Source organism: Dendrobates tinctorius, unplaced genomic scaffold, assembly GCF_039654945.1.
Source record: "Dendrobates tinctorius isolate UK_male_01 unplaced genomic scaffold, ASM3965494v1 ptg000158l, whole genome shotgun sequence".
Taxonomy (NCBI): domain Eukaryota; kingdom Metazoa; phylum Chordata; class Amphibia; order Anura; family Dendrobatidae; genus Dendrobates; species Dendrobates tinctorius.
In genome coordinates, this window is record NW_027361825.1 from 24,929,798 (window position 1) to 24,946,497 (window position 16,700).

A 16,700-nucleotide genomic window follows, 5' to 3' on the forward strand; every position below is an offset into this window, starting at 1 on the left:
GTTCTATATCCTACCCTTTTCCCTTTTTTTGCAGTTCCCACATTTGGTGTATGCCGCTGTGGCCTCCTCTGCCCCGGTCAGGGCAAAGTTGAACTTTACAGATTATAATAAGGTCATTGGCTTATTGTTTCTTTGAATATTATTTGTAGATTCATTAATTGCACTTTTATAGCAACATCTTTGTACTGGTCGGAATCCCTGTACTAAAAATTCCACCAAGCTCCAAAATGAATTAGCTGTCTCGGTCTGTCTACTGAGAATAAGGGTCCCGTTACACTTAGCGATGCACCAGCGATCCCAACAACGATACGACCTGGTAAGGATTGCTGGTGTATCGCTAAATGGTCGCTAGTAAGCTGTCAAACAGGCAACGATACGGCGATCCGTATAACGACCTCGGCGGTCGTTGCTATTTTGACTCCCGCCTGCGTCCATGAGTTCTGCATCGCCAACGAGGTCGCTCGTCAGTGTCAAACACAGCGATGCATGCTGACCAGTGGGACGGCGACGATCAAAAACTGACCCAGGACATTCGAGCACGATCAGCGATATCCAGCAGGGGCCCGGTCGCCGCTATGTGTCACATGTAGCGAGATCGCAGGCGAGGTCGCTGCTGCGTCACAAAATCTGTGACGTTTCAGCAATCTCGCTAACGATCTCGTTATGGGAGACGGGGCCTTAAGGCTGGGTTGCCCCATAATGCACACCGGGGTCTGATAACGCTTGCTAGCCTATATAAAATATGTGAGCTGCCCTCCCACTGCTCACTGTCCATGTTCCCTACCAGTTTTGTCACCTCCTCTTCTCTTCTTTGCAGGTAGTGGCTCAGAGCTTATCAGATCCAGTCATTGGAGGATCAACCAAGGTACAGTCCAATGTAGATTATTCAAACCATGCAAACACTTTAAAGTGAATGTCAACTCATAACCATAATTTTGTGATCTATTCTCAAACTATATCTCAAGCCATTGTTGGATCTCTGAATTACTAATGCAGAATTATTCTGCACCCATTTAGAGAGTTAAATGATTCTGGCTGACCTATGCCACCACTAGAGGGAGCTTATCCGGAGAGCTGTCTGCACTGAGCTCCTGTTCTCCCTCTAGTGGCGGCAGCCTGCCTTTTATTTAATTCTGACTTTACAAGAGAGGTGGAGCTTGGACTCACAAACATAAATCTGCATCTGCTATTCTGTGTCATCAGAAATGACTTGTTGCTTAAAGCTGATTTATGTGTTAAATGTATTTTTTTTCATATCACTATAGTCAGTGGCGGATTAAGTGGACTATGGGCCCGGGGCTGTTCATAAAACCTGGGCCCCTGTACCCCCCTTCCCACCTGAGCGCTGCGGTCCCCGTGCGGGAATTGACAGCCGTACGGATCGCAGCACTTGGTTTGCTGCGGGTCCATACGGAAAACCCGCCACCATTCCACCATGTGTGGACATGGCCTAAAAAGACGTTGCACATAAGCTGTAGGCCTACGGCCAATACGCACAAAATCGCCCAACGTGATCCTGGCCATAGGGGATCCACTTTAATGTCCCCACTTTAATTTGAAGTCCCCTTACTTCATCCATTGCAGTCCCCTATCACCCACTCACTTCATCTGCAGTGCCGCTTCATCATTTGCAGCCCCTTATCCCCCCTTCCATTTCATCATGTGCAGTCCCCTTCCCCCCCAACTTCATGTGCAGCCCCACTACCCCATCATCATGTGCAGTTAATTTTACCCCCACCATCATGTGTAGTCCCCCTTACCCCCAATTCATCATGTGCAGCCCCACTCACCCCCCCTTCATCATGTGGAGCCCCACTCACCCCCCTTCATCATGTGAAGCCCCCACTCATCCCCCCTTCATCCTGTGAAGCCCCCACTCACCCCCTTCATCCTGTACAACCCCAGTCACCCCCCCTTCATCATATACAGCCCCCAGTCACCCCCCCTTCATCATATACAGGCCCCAGTCACCCCTTCATCATATACAGGCCCCAGTCACCCCTCCATCATATACAGGCCCCAGTCACCCCCCCTTCATCATATACAGGCCCCAGTCACCCCCCCTTCATCATATACAGGCCCCAGTCACCCCCCCTTCATCATATACAGGCCCCAGTCACCCCCCCTTCATCATATACAGCCCCCAGTTACCCCCCTTCATCATATACAGGCCCCACTCACCCCCCCTTCATCATATACAGGCCCCAGGAGCCGAGCCGAGCCGAGGGAGCAGCCAGGGAGGCTGGGGAGAGGCAGAGCATCCTCCTCCCAAATGGTGACGCCGACCGACGGTGAGTGTCAGAGTCAGACTGTCAGTGACCCACCTCCCTGCCGCCTCTTCTCTTCTCTCCGAGTCGTCCTCCTCACTGTGCTCTGCCAGTCGGCCGGCCGCCGCCTCCACGCTTCTCAGTCCTGACCGCCCACAGCACACAGAGAGAGGAGGAAGGAACTTCTGCTCCTGCCTGGGACTGCCCGCCCCCCTTCCAAGTTCCTACGCCACTGGGTGGCGGCGGGCGGCTCACACAGTGAGCAGTGACATGACAGTCTCAGATCATATGCGATGCGATGCCGACCGACCGGATTGGCCCCTGCCTGGGCGGGTGGGCCCCCTAAAAACCTTGGGCCCGGGGCGACCGCCCCATCCGCCCCTATTAAGATCCGCCACTGACTATAGTTTATTTTCCTAGTTCCTGTTCATCACATTAACATGATCAGCAACTGTTAGGTGTTGGATTCCTGCAGCGACACAACAGGAATCCAGAGCCTCACATGCTGCTCTGCAGCAAGCCATTCCTGAGGCTAAGTCCTTCTGCTACTTCACTGAGCATGCTCACGAGACGATCTCCCAAAGGTCGGGAGTCACTTGCTCAGGTCCTTCTCCAGATCTGATTGGTCCATCTCAGAGATCTGGAAGGTCCCGGCAGCGCACGGCTATAAAAAGCCCGCATGGCCGCTCGGCCATGCGCTAGTATAGACTCTTCTTGCTAGATGTGTGAATGGTGATGGATGTATGATTCTGGTGACTGACTTATTAAGATTGCCCTCACTCTGATATTACGCATGTGGATAGGGAACTATAGAAAGAGTCAGCGCCAGTCAGTGGCAAACCTTAGGCCACTGTGCACACGGCACCTCTACACTAGCGTCCGGTGGTGTCACGTCTCTCACGGTACTATCGCACAGCGGCTGTGTCTGCCGCCGCGCTGCATTCAGCAGCACTTACCGGCGTCCGCAGTAGCGACGCCGCACGCACAGTAGGTTTAGACGGACACTGCTCCCTGTCTTGGACCTGTGTCCTGTGACCTGATACCGTGCGTGCAATTTTGCCGAGACCTGTGAGTCTAACAGGCTCGGTTTTTATGTTTGTTACAGCGCTTCTGTGAGTTAACAGAGCCCGCTCTGCGCACATCGGGTGACGTTGAACCCATGCGCATTATACCGCCATATAGCGCGTCTGCCATTAATTAGCGGTTTTAACACCTACTGCACGATGGACCCCGAGCGGCGAACGCACTTGATTATTTAGTGCGTTCCGCCGTTCCTAACAGCAACAGACTAAGGCTAGTTTCACATTAGCGTTTACGGCCGCAGCGTCGGGCTGCGCACGGCCGCCGCTAAGCCCCGCCCCCTGCTGTGCCTCCACCGGTAGCTCCGCCTACGGACGCATGACGCTGCATGCGTCCGGCGTCCCCTATCTTTAGCACTGGGGACGCAGGCCGTGCGCAGTATGCGTTTGGCGGAGCATGCGTCCTTTTGACGCTGCGCCAAACGCAACCTGTTGCAATTGGTAGGGGACGCATGCAGCGTCATGCGTCCATAGGCGGAGCTACCGGCGGAGGCGCTGCAGCAGGCCGTCGCTGCGCCCTGAAACGCAAATGTGAAACCGGCCTAACTCAGGCCGCATTTGTTTTGTATTGAAGCAGAAATTTGCTTTATTCAGGGAATTGGCCATTGTACAGGAGGACGAAGAGGTGAGCTGTGACATCACTTATTGTCAATGGTGGATCCTGTGTTAACACCTCTATATAGAAGAGATAACACAGGATCCACCATTCAAAAAAGTCAATATCACTGCTCACCTCTTCCTCCTCCTGTACAATGACTGATAACACCTATATATAGAGTAGATATCAGTCATTGTACAGGAGGAGATGATTGGTGGATATTGTTATCTACTGTGTAAAGAGGTGTGATCAGTCAGACTACAGGAGGAGGTGAGCTGTGACATCACCTATTGCGAATGGTGGATCCTTGTAATGTAAAATGTCTGTAAGGTAGAACTTTCTAGAATCCTCAATTCTTTCCAGAAAATCGCCTTGTCACACAGCAGCATCCCCCCTCCTTATCAGCTATGTGCCCGCACTGGTAATAGGACACTTCCTCTATAACATTTGGCCCCTCTCCACAGAAGGGAATGCTAATTAGTTAAGGGAAAGCATTTCCTTAGTTTCATTCAGCCACAGATCTGAGAACAATGGGTGATATTAAAGAGACTGTACCGCAAAAACCATATACCGCCAAGATATAATAACCATATCACTGCGTGGGCAACGAAACCAGCTTTTATAACCTCTAATTTTCGCGGCTCTAACCCCTCCAAAAGCTGAGATATGGATTGCTCCCAAACGGAGTGTCCTAAGTATGGCATGTCTGATGTCGTTCTATTATATTCGATGAACTACAACCGATGATGCCCTCAGTGAGTTGATACGAGCTTCCCTCGTTGAGATATGGTTATCATAAGTTTTTTAGTTAATTGGCAACTTGGAGAAAGGGGGGATGAACTTCTGCAGACTGCCCCTTTTGTGATGTCACAGACCCTAGGCTATAAGGTATTCCAGACCAAATTCCAGTCAGTTTAGATGGAGTTCTGATGCTGAACAGACCTACCCCTACCTCTTGGGATGTTTGGCCGCCGCCCATTCCCTGAGCCGCATGGTCTGCCTGATACCGACTAAGCACATGTGAGTGTTACTTTCTGTCTTTTTAAGCCCTTTGTTATATCTATATTGTACATATTTAATGTCTCAACTTTATAGCAACTTTTATCTATGTAATTACTGCCCACATTTTGGGAATAAATGATAAAAATCTATTAGCTCTGTCTCCATGCTCTAAGAAACGAACTATGCACCTTTTTTAGATAATCGCTACTAATTTGGGGTTCGTCACGGACCCTCTTAATTAACTCTGTGATTAAGTAAAGCGTGGCTGGTGGCAGCGTGGTGTGTGCGGTTGGTTAGGCTAGCTTGCAGTACAGACGGGTCTTACATGCTGAATGAGGGGCTGCGGCCACAGCATTGATAATTCCCTTACTGCAGTGGTCTAAGTGCCCTTACACAACAAGCAGCCCATCCAGCGACTACTTATCCTAGGTGAAGTTCCCTGACTGACCTGAGGGTAAGGGGGGGGCGCCGGAGAGCTGCGAGTTCCAAGGTGGAACTGAGAATGTGGGATATACATAAATCCCCGCAGTTCTTGGAAGGTTGTTAGCAGTGGTGGGGCATCCAAAATAACCCCCCTGCGGTAAATTGTTAGAGCAAGATTAGCTTGCTGTATATTTTGGTCACATGGCGTCAGTGGTGGGATAACTAAGATAAGCCCCCACTGTGCCTGTGATAGCCGTGCGCTGGCAGTGCGTCGCGTCCCTCCGTCCGCTGACAAACCCGTGTCAGTGGTGGGATTGTGACACGTTGGTGGCACAGGCTGCGCTGTCCGTCACAATTTGGTGGCAACGGTCTGCTGTTCGTCACAATCCTGTGTTATCTACTGTATATAGAGGTGTTATAAGTCATTGTACAGGTGGAGGAGGTGAGCTGTGATATAATCTATTATGAATCATGTATTATCTACTTTATAAAGAGGTGCTTTCTTTCAGTGCAATCCTGTCTGTGATAATGAGACTGCTGAAAAATATTCTACAAAGAACTGAAAATGTGAGACGGGTATAAGACCTATTGGCCAATGTTAAAATTGAATAATTATTTTATAGAGCTACTTTGTGCATGTGTGTATATTATGATTGTTCTATTATTTATAACACACAAAGTATGTATGGTATATAATACATACATTTGATTTGGAAAATTGCATTTTTCATTTTGGGAATAGATCTTGGTCAAGACAAATCCAAAAATGAAGTGTTTAATATTTCACTTTACAGAAGGCTCTTGAAAATGAGTGGCTCCGGAGTCTGACGTCAGTGACATTCCTAACATAGATGATATTGCTCGTCAAGTAATCGGACAAATATGTCATGTTAGTGCTCATTGGATTGCACCATAAAGATTTACTTTAGTTTAACTTTTCAAATACATTCCGAAAACCACTAAAAAAAAAAATGTCCTCAGTGGATGGGTGCCAGCTCTGTTCTCCTCTAGATTTGTGTATCAAATTTGTGGCGGGTGGGCTACCAGTTCATGTCTCTTCTGCTATGGAGTGATGGGGAAAGGCTTATTGGGGGCCATTTTCCTTTTAGGGTGGGCAATAACACATCTTTGCGCAATTTTTGTGTGGCATTCCTCACGTTTTTGAGCTCTGGGATGAAGAGCAAGATATCAGTTTCTTCAAAAAGAGAAAATGTTTGGACACCAGTGTTGGCGGATAGCCGGTAATCTAGGATTTCCCCACTTTCCTCTGAAGCTACCAATTTTAGATCCTTGTTGTGTTGAGAGTGTAGCCTACAACTTCATTCATGTGGCCATGTCAATGGCTTATGTCAGATTCGTATAATTTATGCCACATACCGGGGCTCCATCCCATCAGAAGGCATCTGTCATACATTTTCAGCTCGCGTAACATGGCTGTATATATTGCGCGGACTGTCATCTGCATCCTATGACAATACCTGGCCGCCATGCTGGTATAGTTGCTAATACCCCGGTGTGATGTGTTTGCAGTGTCTGGACAAAGTAAGGGAGAGTTTCCAAGCAGTGGACTCCATCCTGCACTCTGGGAAAGTCTCGCAACTGGAGATAGACTTCTATTCGTGTTTGCCTCTCCAAGCGCCTAAAGACTACGCAGAATTTGTCAGCAACCTGGCAGATATATTTATGGGGGCGGTGCAATACAACATGGAGACCCCGGGAAGTGATGTGAGGAAGATTTGCGATCGCATCATCGGTGCCGAATCTGCGTACGAAGGGCTGAGGATTGTCAATTCGGTAAGCGTTGCAGTTTGAGGACTATTAGGATATGTGCCTACAACATCTTTTTCAGGTGGATCCCGCCTGAAAAAAGCATTTGAAAAAGTGCCCAAGAAAATTAACATATGCGCCGCAATGTAAAAACGACATGCTGTGGACATGTTGCTTCTTTTTACTTTTTGGTTTACTCTGTGTCTGGTCTCTGGTAGATGTACATGGATTATCTAGGACTGAAATGCGTGGACAACTCCCATGAGAAAACCTTGTCCGACCTGAGAAATACACAGCTCAATCCGGTTGGAGTCGGGGAACGGCAGTGGTATTACCAGACATGCACGGAGTTTGGCTACTGTGAGTGTTTGTGGTCTACCTCTTGTGTTTTAACCATTCAAATGATGGGAGGTATTCAAAAAGGGGTCTCAAAGTCTAGACCTAAGGGTACACGATTATGGGGGGAGTGTTGTGAACTCTCGATCTGACTTCTGAGTCGGGGCTCCCTCTAGTGGTTGCTGCGGGTAGTGGAGCTGGTCGTATTGACAGAAGTCTATCACCTGAAGACGATGATTGGAAGTCAGGGGTTACTGACTGGGAGGATTTAAGTGAGCAAGCTTCCTTCAGTTGCTGCTGGCGATTTGTTTGTCTTCCTGTGCATTGTAAAGTCTGCTTTTTCCCCTCCTTGGTTTTGCATCATTCAGATAAGTTATTTGTTTGCTGTAATCTTTTGCATTTGATATAGTTTTTGCCTTTCTCTGCCTTTGCTTTGCTGTGTGGGTTCAGCATTATTCCCTGCTGGGATTTGTGCTGGACCCCGCTCATATGTCACAGCTTATGTCATTCTGTTCAGTATTGCTCATCCCCTGTTATATAAGTATCTTTTGCTTTGCTTCCAGTTCACACCAGAATGCTGATCTATTGGGGAGAGGTCATGTGGCCTCAGTGGTTTTGTACATCAGACGTGTTGGATTTTTTAGGGATTTTGCGTGATTGTCCTATCTAGACAGTTTGGGCCCCATCATTTGCTCACGCTATTTTCTGCCTGCGTTTGTGCCTCATCTTGTCTCACCGACAGTATATGTTTGGGGGCTATCTATTTCTTTGGGGTTCTACTCCGGGGCAGTTTAGCTTTTCCCTTTCTTGCTTTAGGCTTAGTTAACTCTTTGGCTGTGCCGAGGCGTCTAGGGCATCGTAGGCACGTCCCATGGCTAATGCTAGTTGTGTTGTTAGGTTTAGGGGTCTGCAATCCGCTAAGTTGCCAACCTTTCAGATTTCCTGGTTGCTTAGCTAATTTCCCGTAATCCTCCTCGGTGACCGAATCATAACAGGGGAGGTAATCCTGTCCGAGCTATTGTTAAAAGCATTTAGAGAGCAGCCTCATGGATCACAGATACAATAGACATTGACTTCTGTAGGAAATATTTGCGGGTATGCTCTGTGACCTGTGCAGAGGTCATTGTGCATGAAAGAGGAGGAGGTGAGCTGTTGGTACATCTATTTTTGAGTATTGCAGGTAGACAAAGTGCAATAATCCTAAAAATTGATGTTACGTAATAAAAGGCTGTGTCCACCTATACTACCGTTTTTCTTGCTCCAATACATGGAAATTGTGAAGAACAGTTACCGTCTCTTGTCTACAGCTCCTAATCTATGCTTCTCCATGACAACAGACTACAAACAAATCTCACATAGTCTGATCCTGTACTCATGTACCCTTCTACTTCTTGTTCATTGCAAATGGTGGATCCAGTGTTATGTCTGTGATGATAATGAAATAACTGCAAAGTGATCTCTACCGAACATAATCACCGTATTTGCCTCAGTGCTAAAGGGCAAAATTATGCATTTTTATTTAATCTAGATAGTAAAATCAAAAATATAGAATAAAACAAGGAAAAATTTGTATAGTAAGATAAAAACGTAATTTATATTTAAGGTATTTTCTGATAATGCATTTCCTTTAAGAACTGACAGATATTTCCAGAAAAACTTTTTAGCAACGTTGTTCTTGCTCTCTCTGATAACACCACTTCCTTCCACAGATCAGACCTGTGAGGACGTCTCCTGCCCATTCTCTCCACTCATAACCCTGAAGTCTCAGCTGGATCTCTGCACAGAAATCTTTCAGATCCCCGCAGAGTCTGTCCTCAAATCGGTCGAGTTCACCAATGAATTTTATGGCGCAGATCATCCCAAGTCCAGCAGGATCATCTTTGTTAATGGTAATTGCTACGTGCTGCAATCAGTGTGTGATACATTAATAAACCTGAAGTTTAACTAGTACATAAATAGTAAATGGCTCCCCACAATTAAAGGGGTCCAAAAGGGGTTCTTAAATCAACAAAAACAACCTCCTCCCAACCAGGCAATTCTTCAATTTTTTACTCCCCTTCGGCAAGGTGTACTTTTTTTCATTTTTCTTTCGACATAGCCATACGAGAGCTTGATTTTCAAATGACATTACACAATTAGAAATTTTGAAAAAAAAACAAAAAAAATTGTGCTGCCATTTTCCGAGACACGTAACTTTTTATTTTTACCATCAATGGAGCTTAGTAAGGGCTTGTTTTTTGCCTGGCGAGCTGATTACTGTATATACTCGAGTATAAGCCGAGGCACCTTATTTTACCTAAAAAACTGAGAAAACTTATTGACTCAAGTATAAGCCTGGTATGCATTTTCCCCTAATTCCCATCCTGGTCTGCATGGCCTCCTCATCCAAATCCTGGTATGCATGGCCCCATCCCTATCCTTGCATTGCATGCAGGGCTCCATCCCTACCCATGTATGGATGACCCCATCCTTATCCTGGTATGCTTGGCCCCATCAAAAAACAAAAAAATAAACCATCCTACTTACCTTCGTGCGCTCCCTTGCAGCATCTTGTTCCGGTGCCAAAAGCTGCTTTATGCTTGTAAGCAGCGCATGGCAGGGACATCATGAGCTGCTCTTAAGCAGAGCACAGCTACCGGAGGTGCAGTGAGTATTAAGTAGCGTGCACAATGTCTGCCGCCAGGCGGTCACGTGTGCTGCTACTTAAGAGTAATGAATATTCACTGTTCTCCACACCTATGGGAGTGGAGAGAGGTGAATATTCATTTCTCTTAAGTAGCGGCACACGTGACCAGCCGGCAGCTGCAGGAGGCAAAGGCTGCTACGGCTGACACTGTGCGTGCTATTACAGAAAAATGAATATTCATTGCCAGTGCAGCGAATATTCATTTATCTACACCTAGCAGGAACAATAATTTACCTTTTCCCCATATAATACTGTTAATATTAAAGGCATATCACACAGGAACAATATTCACAGAATTACTGGCAAAACCATTATATAGGTTATTAGGTTTAGATATGCTGGTTAGTATTCATAGAATCTCGGGATTAGCTCAGGGTCTACAGTCCAACCTGGTTTTAGTTGGAAGGGGGAGTGGGGTAAACGCCGTATTTAGCGGGAACAGTCCTTAGTAACGTCCACGGCTTTCTGGGTCCTGACAAGGGTCGCTGTTCCATCTCACTAGCCGCATGTTTTCCTAACCAAGTCTAGGAGGGTTCTCTGGATCGCCTTAGTGTCCGCCAGACCCAGTCTGACCTGCAGTCTTCCCCCCAGTCCACACACGGTACCGTAAGTCCGTGCTGAAAGTGACGTCCCATCCCACACGTCTTCCCTGATCACCGGCCCAGGCTCGAGTTTCTGGACGTCTATCGTCAAGGCCTCTTCAGTACTTGACCACTGACGATGCCTCCTTGGTCCATATCGATGGGGGCTGGTCCTTGGCTGTTTCCCGGCTTCATCTGGATTGGGAATCTTGACCATCGTAGTTCGGGTCTTTGGTGTTTGGCCGTCGATGGTGTTTAGCCGTCGATGGGTAAAGCCTGAACTTTGATTGGCACCTCTCTGGTCTTCGGTGCTTGACAGTCGTCGTCTGAGTGTGGGCTTTGCTGGTACACGCGGCTGAGGCCTTACTGTCTCCGCTGCTGAAGTTCCAGCAGGAGCGCTAGCTACTTGGCGTCAAATCTGCTCCCGTTTTGGTGCGCTGGCCTTTTATATCGAAGCTGATTTTGTAACAGTCACCTGACCCAAAGCACTGCCTAGTTCCATCCCTCCTGTAACTTTTCTCCTTTGGATTAGTTCCGCAGGGTTTTGTTCAGGCCTTGAAGCTGCATGGCACCACAACGCTTCATCTCCTGCGCTCCGTTCCCCTACATGTTCAACCATTTTTTTGTGCCTTTTATAGTTTTGGATTAATAAAGCAATTGTTTTAATAAAATGTACGTGCTGGCTATGGCTGGATTGTTCTAAAACTGCCTGGCCATTGCACTGACAGTTCGGATGCCGGTAGGAAATGAACTTTATTCCTCCCGGCAGCCTCAGGTTCACAGACCATACAGGTGCAGCCGCCCCACGCTTCTTTTACCACTCAGTACATAGTGATCAACAGCAGTAACTGCGCCCCCAACACTGACCGAAAGCCGCCTCTTCACTGATTAACTCCTCTTGTTGCCTCCCTCACCTGCAGGTGACATAGACCCTTGGCACGCCCTCAGTGTTTTGAAGAACCAGTCTCGCTCCGAAATCGCCATCTTTATCAACGGTACTGCCCACTGTGCAAACATGGGTTCTTCTCGCCCCTCGGATCCGCCAGCACTGCAGAAAGCACGAGAGGTCAGTGGAATAATTAATAACACACATGAGTTTGTTCATTAATACAGAAAATGTGAACTTTTATTCCCTTTTTTGTTGCAGGAAATTGCCAGTAAAATTGAAGAATGGCTCCACAACGCTCGGATGACAGAGTGACACCTGATATCACAGTTTTATGCAAAAAAAGCCAAAATATTTTAAATGTGGTAGGAAAAAATGTGATTTTTAACAAATGCAAGCAAAGCTTGTGGCTGCCCGGGTTTTGTGGCACATCTCTTTTTGAGTAGTGCAGGTAGACAATGTGCAATAATGCTAAAAATAGATTTTAAGTAATAAATAGCTGTGTCCACCTTTACCACTGTTTTTATTGCTCCAATACATGAAAATCGTGTAGAATGGAGTAACCGTTTATTGTCTACAGCTCCTATCTATGTATCTCCATGGTAACAGACTACAAACAAATCCCGTGTAGTCTGATCCTGCATATTCCCTACTAATTCTTGCTAACGTACGTTGGGTAGAATAAGTGGCAGCTGTATCAGACTACACAGGGTTTGCAGTCTGTTACCAAGAATACGCAGAAGTGCTGCAGACATAAAACGGTCATCTTTATTAAACATTTGTATGAAAAGTCAATTTTTTTTCAGATGCATTGGAGCAACAAAAAAATAGTTGCAAAACTTGATTTAAATTTTAGCGTTGTTTTGCTGCTTTCATTGCTCATTTGGACGATGTCAACATTCTGATACCATTTTTGATTGGAAATGTGGTCAGTGAGCAAAAACCTGGTTTAATTTTTTCTTTTTTAAAGCACAGATGACAAATAACCACACATAAGGTATTATTTTTAAATTTGTACATTTAATATTTTTCTATGGTTTTATATACAGTGAATATAAGTCTGTCATGTGGCAATTTGCCAGGCTGCTGAAACTTTTTTTAATTTTTTTTTTTATCCTTCAAAAATAAATTATTACAGTGTTTGATGAGGTTTTATGTTTGTTCAACTACTTCTGTACATTTCATGACATAAAAGTATCATACGGCCTGAATTGTTTATAAAATCAAATGATCAATAAATATGATCTGATTTAAAGGAAAAAAAAAAAAAAAAATGAAGCCTCGGAGCTATGCACTAAAGAAAAATAACTCAAGATGCTTTTAATCCCAACTCACTGATGGTTCACATTACTTTCTGAAGTGTATGGAGGGGATAGGAGCAGAATGAAGGAGAGCAGGACAGACAGTCAAACGGAGACCTTGCTGCTGCTCTTCAGTAAGTGTTTCATCTCCTCACTGCACTGGATTACGGCTGTGTACTGTCCTCCGTGCTCGAAAACACATCTATGTAGTCAAAAAGGTGCTGCAGAGTCAAGTGAATCTTCCTATTACTGCCTCTTTATGAACGAACAACTCAACCCGTCTCTACAGCATCTACACATCCTACCTATGTAGCATCTTTGCTAAAAAGTGTTACATTTTTTTTTTTTTTTTTTGGAAGTGTATTGAGCAGCAGGGTGGTGTGCTAGTAAAAGGGGAAAAAAAAAAATCTTTTAAATCTTCTGCCTTAGCGAGTGTGAACGAGCTGAGTGTGACCTGAGCGTAAGTGTGAACTGTGGTAAGTGTGTGACTTGTGATTCAGTGAAGAGGTATTTGGAAAACCTTTAACAAATACCTGTGCGAGTTGCTGAATTGTAGGTTGCTGAGTACTTTCTACCTGTTCAATTTTTGGGGGGCTTGGGGGCTTGTTTAACCTATTTTTTCTTTCTACATGGTTAATCTCTTATTTTACTATCTGTTTTTAAGGGTTAACTATATTGCATTTAACACTTGAGGTGTAACTATATTCACAAGGGGTTAAGAGTGGGAGTTCATAATTAAGGGTTTATAAGGGGCAGCTGTTTGGGGCTCAACTCCTTTTGGAAGTGCATTGAGCAGCAGGGTGGTGTACTGGTAAAAGAGAAAAAAGAAATCTTTTAAATCTTCTGCCTGAGCGAGTGTGAACGAGCTGAGTGTGACCTGAACGTAAGTGTGTGACTTGTGATTCAGTGACTTTGGATTCAGGGAGTTTCGAAGGGAGGTATTACTGAATTGCGGTTATATTTTATTAATACTTTTTTATTTATTTTTGCTCATCTTTTTGTTTGGTGCAATCCCCATTAGGATGTGCTCCACTATTGCCAATGCCATCCAGTGCACGTCTTGCCGCATGTATGAAATCCTTGAACAGCTGGTCGAGGGTGCATACATGTTGTGCATTTGGAAGCCCAGATACTGGATCCAAATGTGCAGCTGGCAACACTGAGATCCATAGACAATATGGAAAGGAGTCTTCTGCTCACTGAGCAGACGCTCAATGGGATAGATGAGGGGGGGATGCTAGGTTGGAGCTGCAGGACAGTGAAGCAGCTAGCTGGGTGACAGTTAGAAGGCGGAGTAGAGGGAAGAGCACCAGGGAGGCTAGTCCTGATCTGGCACACCCCTATAAGTTTGCTAAGATGGCAGATGAGGGGAGTGTTGGTGCAGGAGTAGCACTGCTGCAGCAAGGCATGTCCTCTGAAAGCTGGAGGAGTGTCTGCTCCAGTAAGGGGGAAATTAGGAGAGCAAGGCAGGCCAAACAGGTTGTGGTAGTGGGAGACTCAATTATTAGGGGAACAGATAGGGCAATCTGTCACAAAGACAGGGATCGTCGAACGGTGTGCTGCCTACCTGGCGCTCGAGTCCGACACATCGCTGATCGGGTTGACAGATTACTGGAAGGGGCTGCTGAGGATCCAGCGGTCATGGTGCACATTGGCACAAATGACAAAGTTAGAGGTAGGTGGAAGGTCCTTAACCCCTTCACCCCCAAGGGTGGTTTGCACGTTCTTGACCGGGCCAATTTTTACAATTCTGACCACTGTCCCTTTATGAGGTCATAACTCTGGAACGCTTCCATGGATCCTGGTGATTCTGACATTGTTTTCTCTTGACATATTGTAATTCATGATAGTGATAAAATTTCATTCAAATAACTTGCGTTTATTTGTGAAAAAAACGGAAATTTGGCGAAAATTTCGCAATTTTCCAACTTTGAATTTTGATGCCCTTAAATCACAGAGATATGGCACACAAAAAACTTGATAAGTAACATTTCCCACATGTTTACATCAGCACAATTTTGGAACCAAAATTTTTTTTTTGTTAGGAAGTTATAAGGGTTAAAAATTGACCAGCGATTTCTCATCTTTGCAACACCATTTTATTTTTACGGACCACATCACATTTGAAGCCACTTTGAGGGGTCTATATGATAGAAAATACCCAAAAGTGACACCATTCTAAAAACTGCACCCCTTAAGGTGCTCAAAACCACATTCAAGAAGTTTATTAACCCTTTTAGGTGCGTCACAGGAATTTTTTGAATATTTAAAAAAAATGAACCTCTAACTTTTTTTCACAAAAAAAATACTAAAAGTTCAATTTTTTTATTTTACCAAGGGTAAAAGGAGAAATTGGACTGCAAAAGTTATTGTGCAATTTGTCCTGAGTATGCTGATACCTGATATGTGGGGGGGAACCACTGTTTCGGCGCATGGCAGAGCTCAGAAGGAAAGGAGCGCCGTTTGACTTTTTCAATGTAAAATTGGCTGGAATTCAGATCGGACGCCATGTCACGTTTGGAGAGCCCCTGGTGTACCTAAACAGTGGAAACCCCCACAAGTGACCCCATTTTGGAAACTAGACCCCCCCCCAAGGAACTTCTCTAGATATGTGGTGAGAACTTTGAAACCACAAGGGCTTCACAGAAGTTTATAACGTACAGCGGTACAATTAAAAAATCATATTTTTTTCCACAAAAATGAGCTTTTCACCCCCAATTTTTATTTTCCCAAGGGTAACAGGACCCTAAAAGTTATTGTGCACTTTGTCCTGAGTACGCTGATACCCCACATGTGGGGGTAAACCACTATTTGGGCGCATGGTAGAGCTCGGAAGGGAAGCGGCGCCATTTGACGTTTTTGGCTGGAATTGAGATCGGACACCATGTCGCGACTGGAAAACCCCTGATGTACCAAAACAGTGGAAACCCCCCACAAATGACCCCATTTTGGAAACTACAGTCATGGCCAAAAGTTTTCAGAATGACACAAATATTATATTTTCACATGATCTGCTGGCCTCTGGTTTTTATGTGTGTTTGTCAGATGTTTTTATCACATACAGAAATATAATTGCAATCATATTATGAGTAGCAAAAGGTTATATTGACAGAATGAGTAAATGCAGCAAGTCAATATTTGCAGTGTTGACCCTTCTTCTTCAGGACCTCAGCAATTCTCCCTGGCATGCTCTCAATCAACTTCTGGATCAAATCCTGACTGATAGCAGTCCATTCTTGCAAAATCAATGCTTTTATTTTGTCTGAATTTGAAGGTTTTTGTTTGTCCACCCGTCTCTTGATGATTGACCACAAGTTCACAATGGGATTAAGATCTGGGGAGTTTCCAGGCCATGGTCCCAAAATCTCTGTTTTATTCCCTGAGCCATTTAGTTATCACCTTTGCTTTATGGCAAGGTGCTCCATCAGGTTGAAAAAGGCATTGTTGATCGCCGAAGTTGCTCTTGGAGGACATTCTGGTACCATTCTTTATTCATGGCTGTGTTTTTAGGCAAGACTGAGAGAGAGCCCATTCCCTTGGCTGAGAAGCAACCCCACACATGAATGGTTTCAGGATGCTTGACAGTTGGCATGAGACAAGACTGGTGGTAGCGCTCACCTGGTCTTCTCCGAATAAGCCGTTTTCCAGATGTCCCAAACAATCGAAAAGGGGATTCATCAGAGAAAATGACTTTACCCCAGTCCTCAGCAGTCCACTCCCTGTACCTCTTGCAGAATATCAGTCTGTCCATGATGTTTTTCCTGGAGAGAAGTG

The 16,700-nt window shown here is 45.4% G+C and overlaps 1 protein-coding gene across 1 annotated transcript in view; it reads left to right on the forward strand.

The window, feature by feature from the left end:
* Positions 1 to 12,775, forward strand: part of PRSS16 (serine protease 16) — a 28,713-nt gene extending 15,938 nt beyond the window's left edge. The window contains exons 6-12 of the mRNA XM_073549132.1: positions 35 to 112; positions 818 to 865; positions 6,900 to 7,163; positions 7,355 to 7,496; positions 9,182 to 9,361; positions 11,660 to 11,805; positions 11,887 to 12,775. Of these exons, the coding sequence (XP_073405233.1) occupies positions 35 to 112; positions 818 to 865; positions 6,900 to 7,163; positions 7,355 to 7,496; positions 9,182 to 9,361; positions 11,660 to 11,805; positions 11,887 to 11,940 (912 nt within the window). The 3' untranslated portion in view covers positions 11,941 to 12,775. The remainder of the gene's footprint in view (positions 1 to 34; positions 113 to 817; positions 866 to 6,899; positions 7,164 to 7,354; positions 7,497 to 9,181; positions 9,362 to 11,659; positions 11,806 to 11,886) is intronic.
* Positions 12,776 to 16,700: the final 3,925 nt, after the last annotated feature.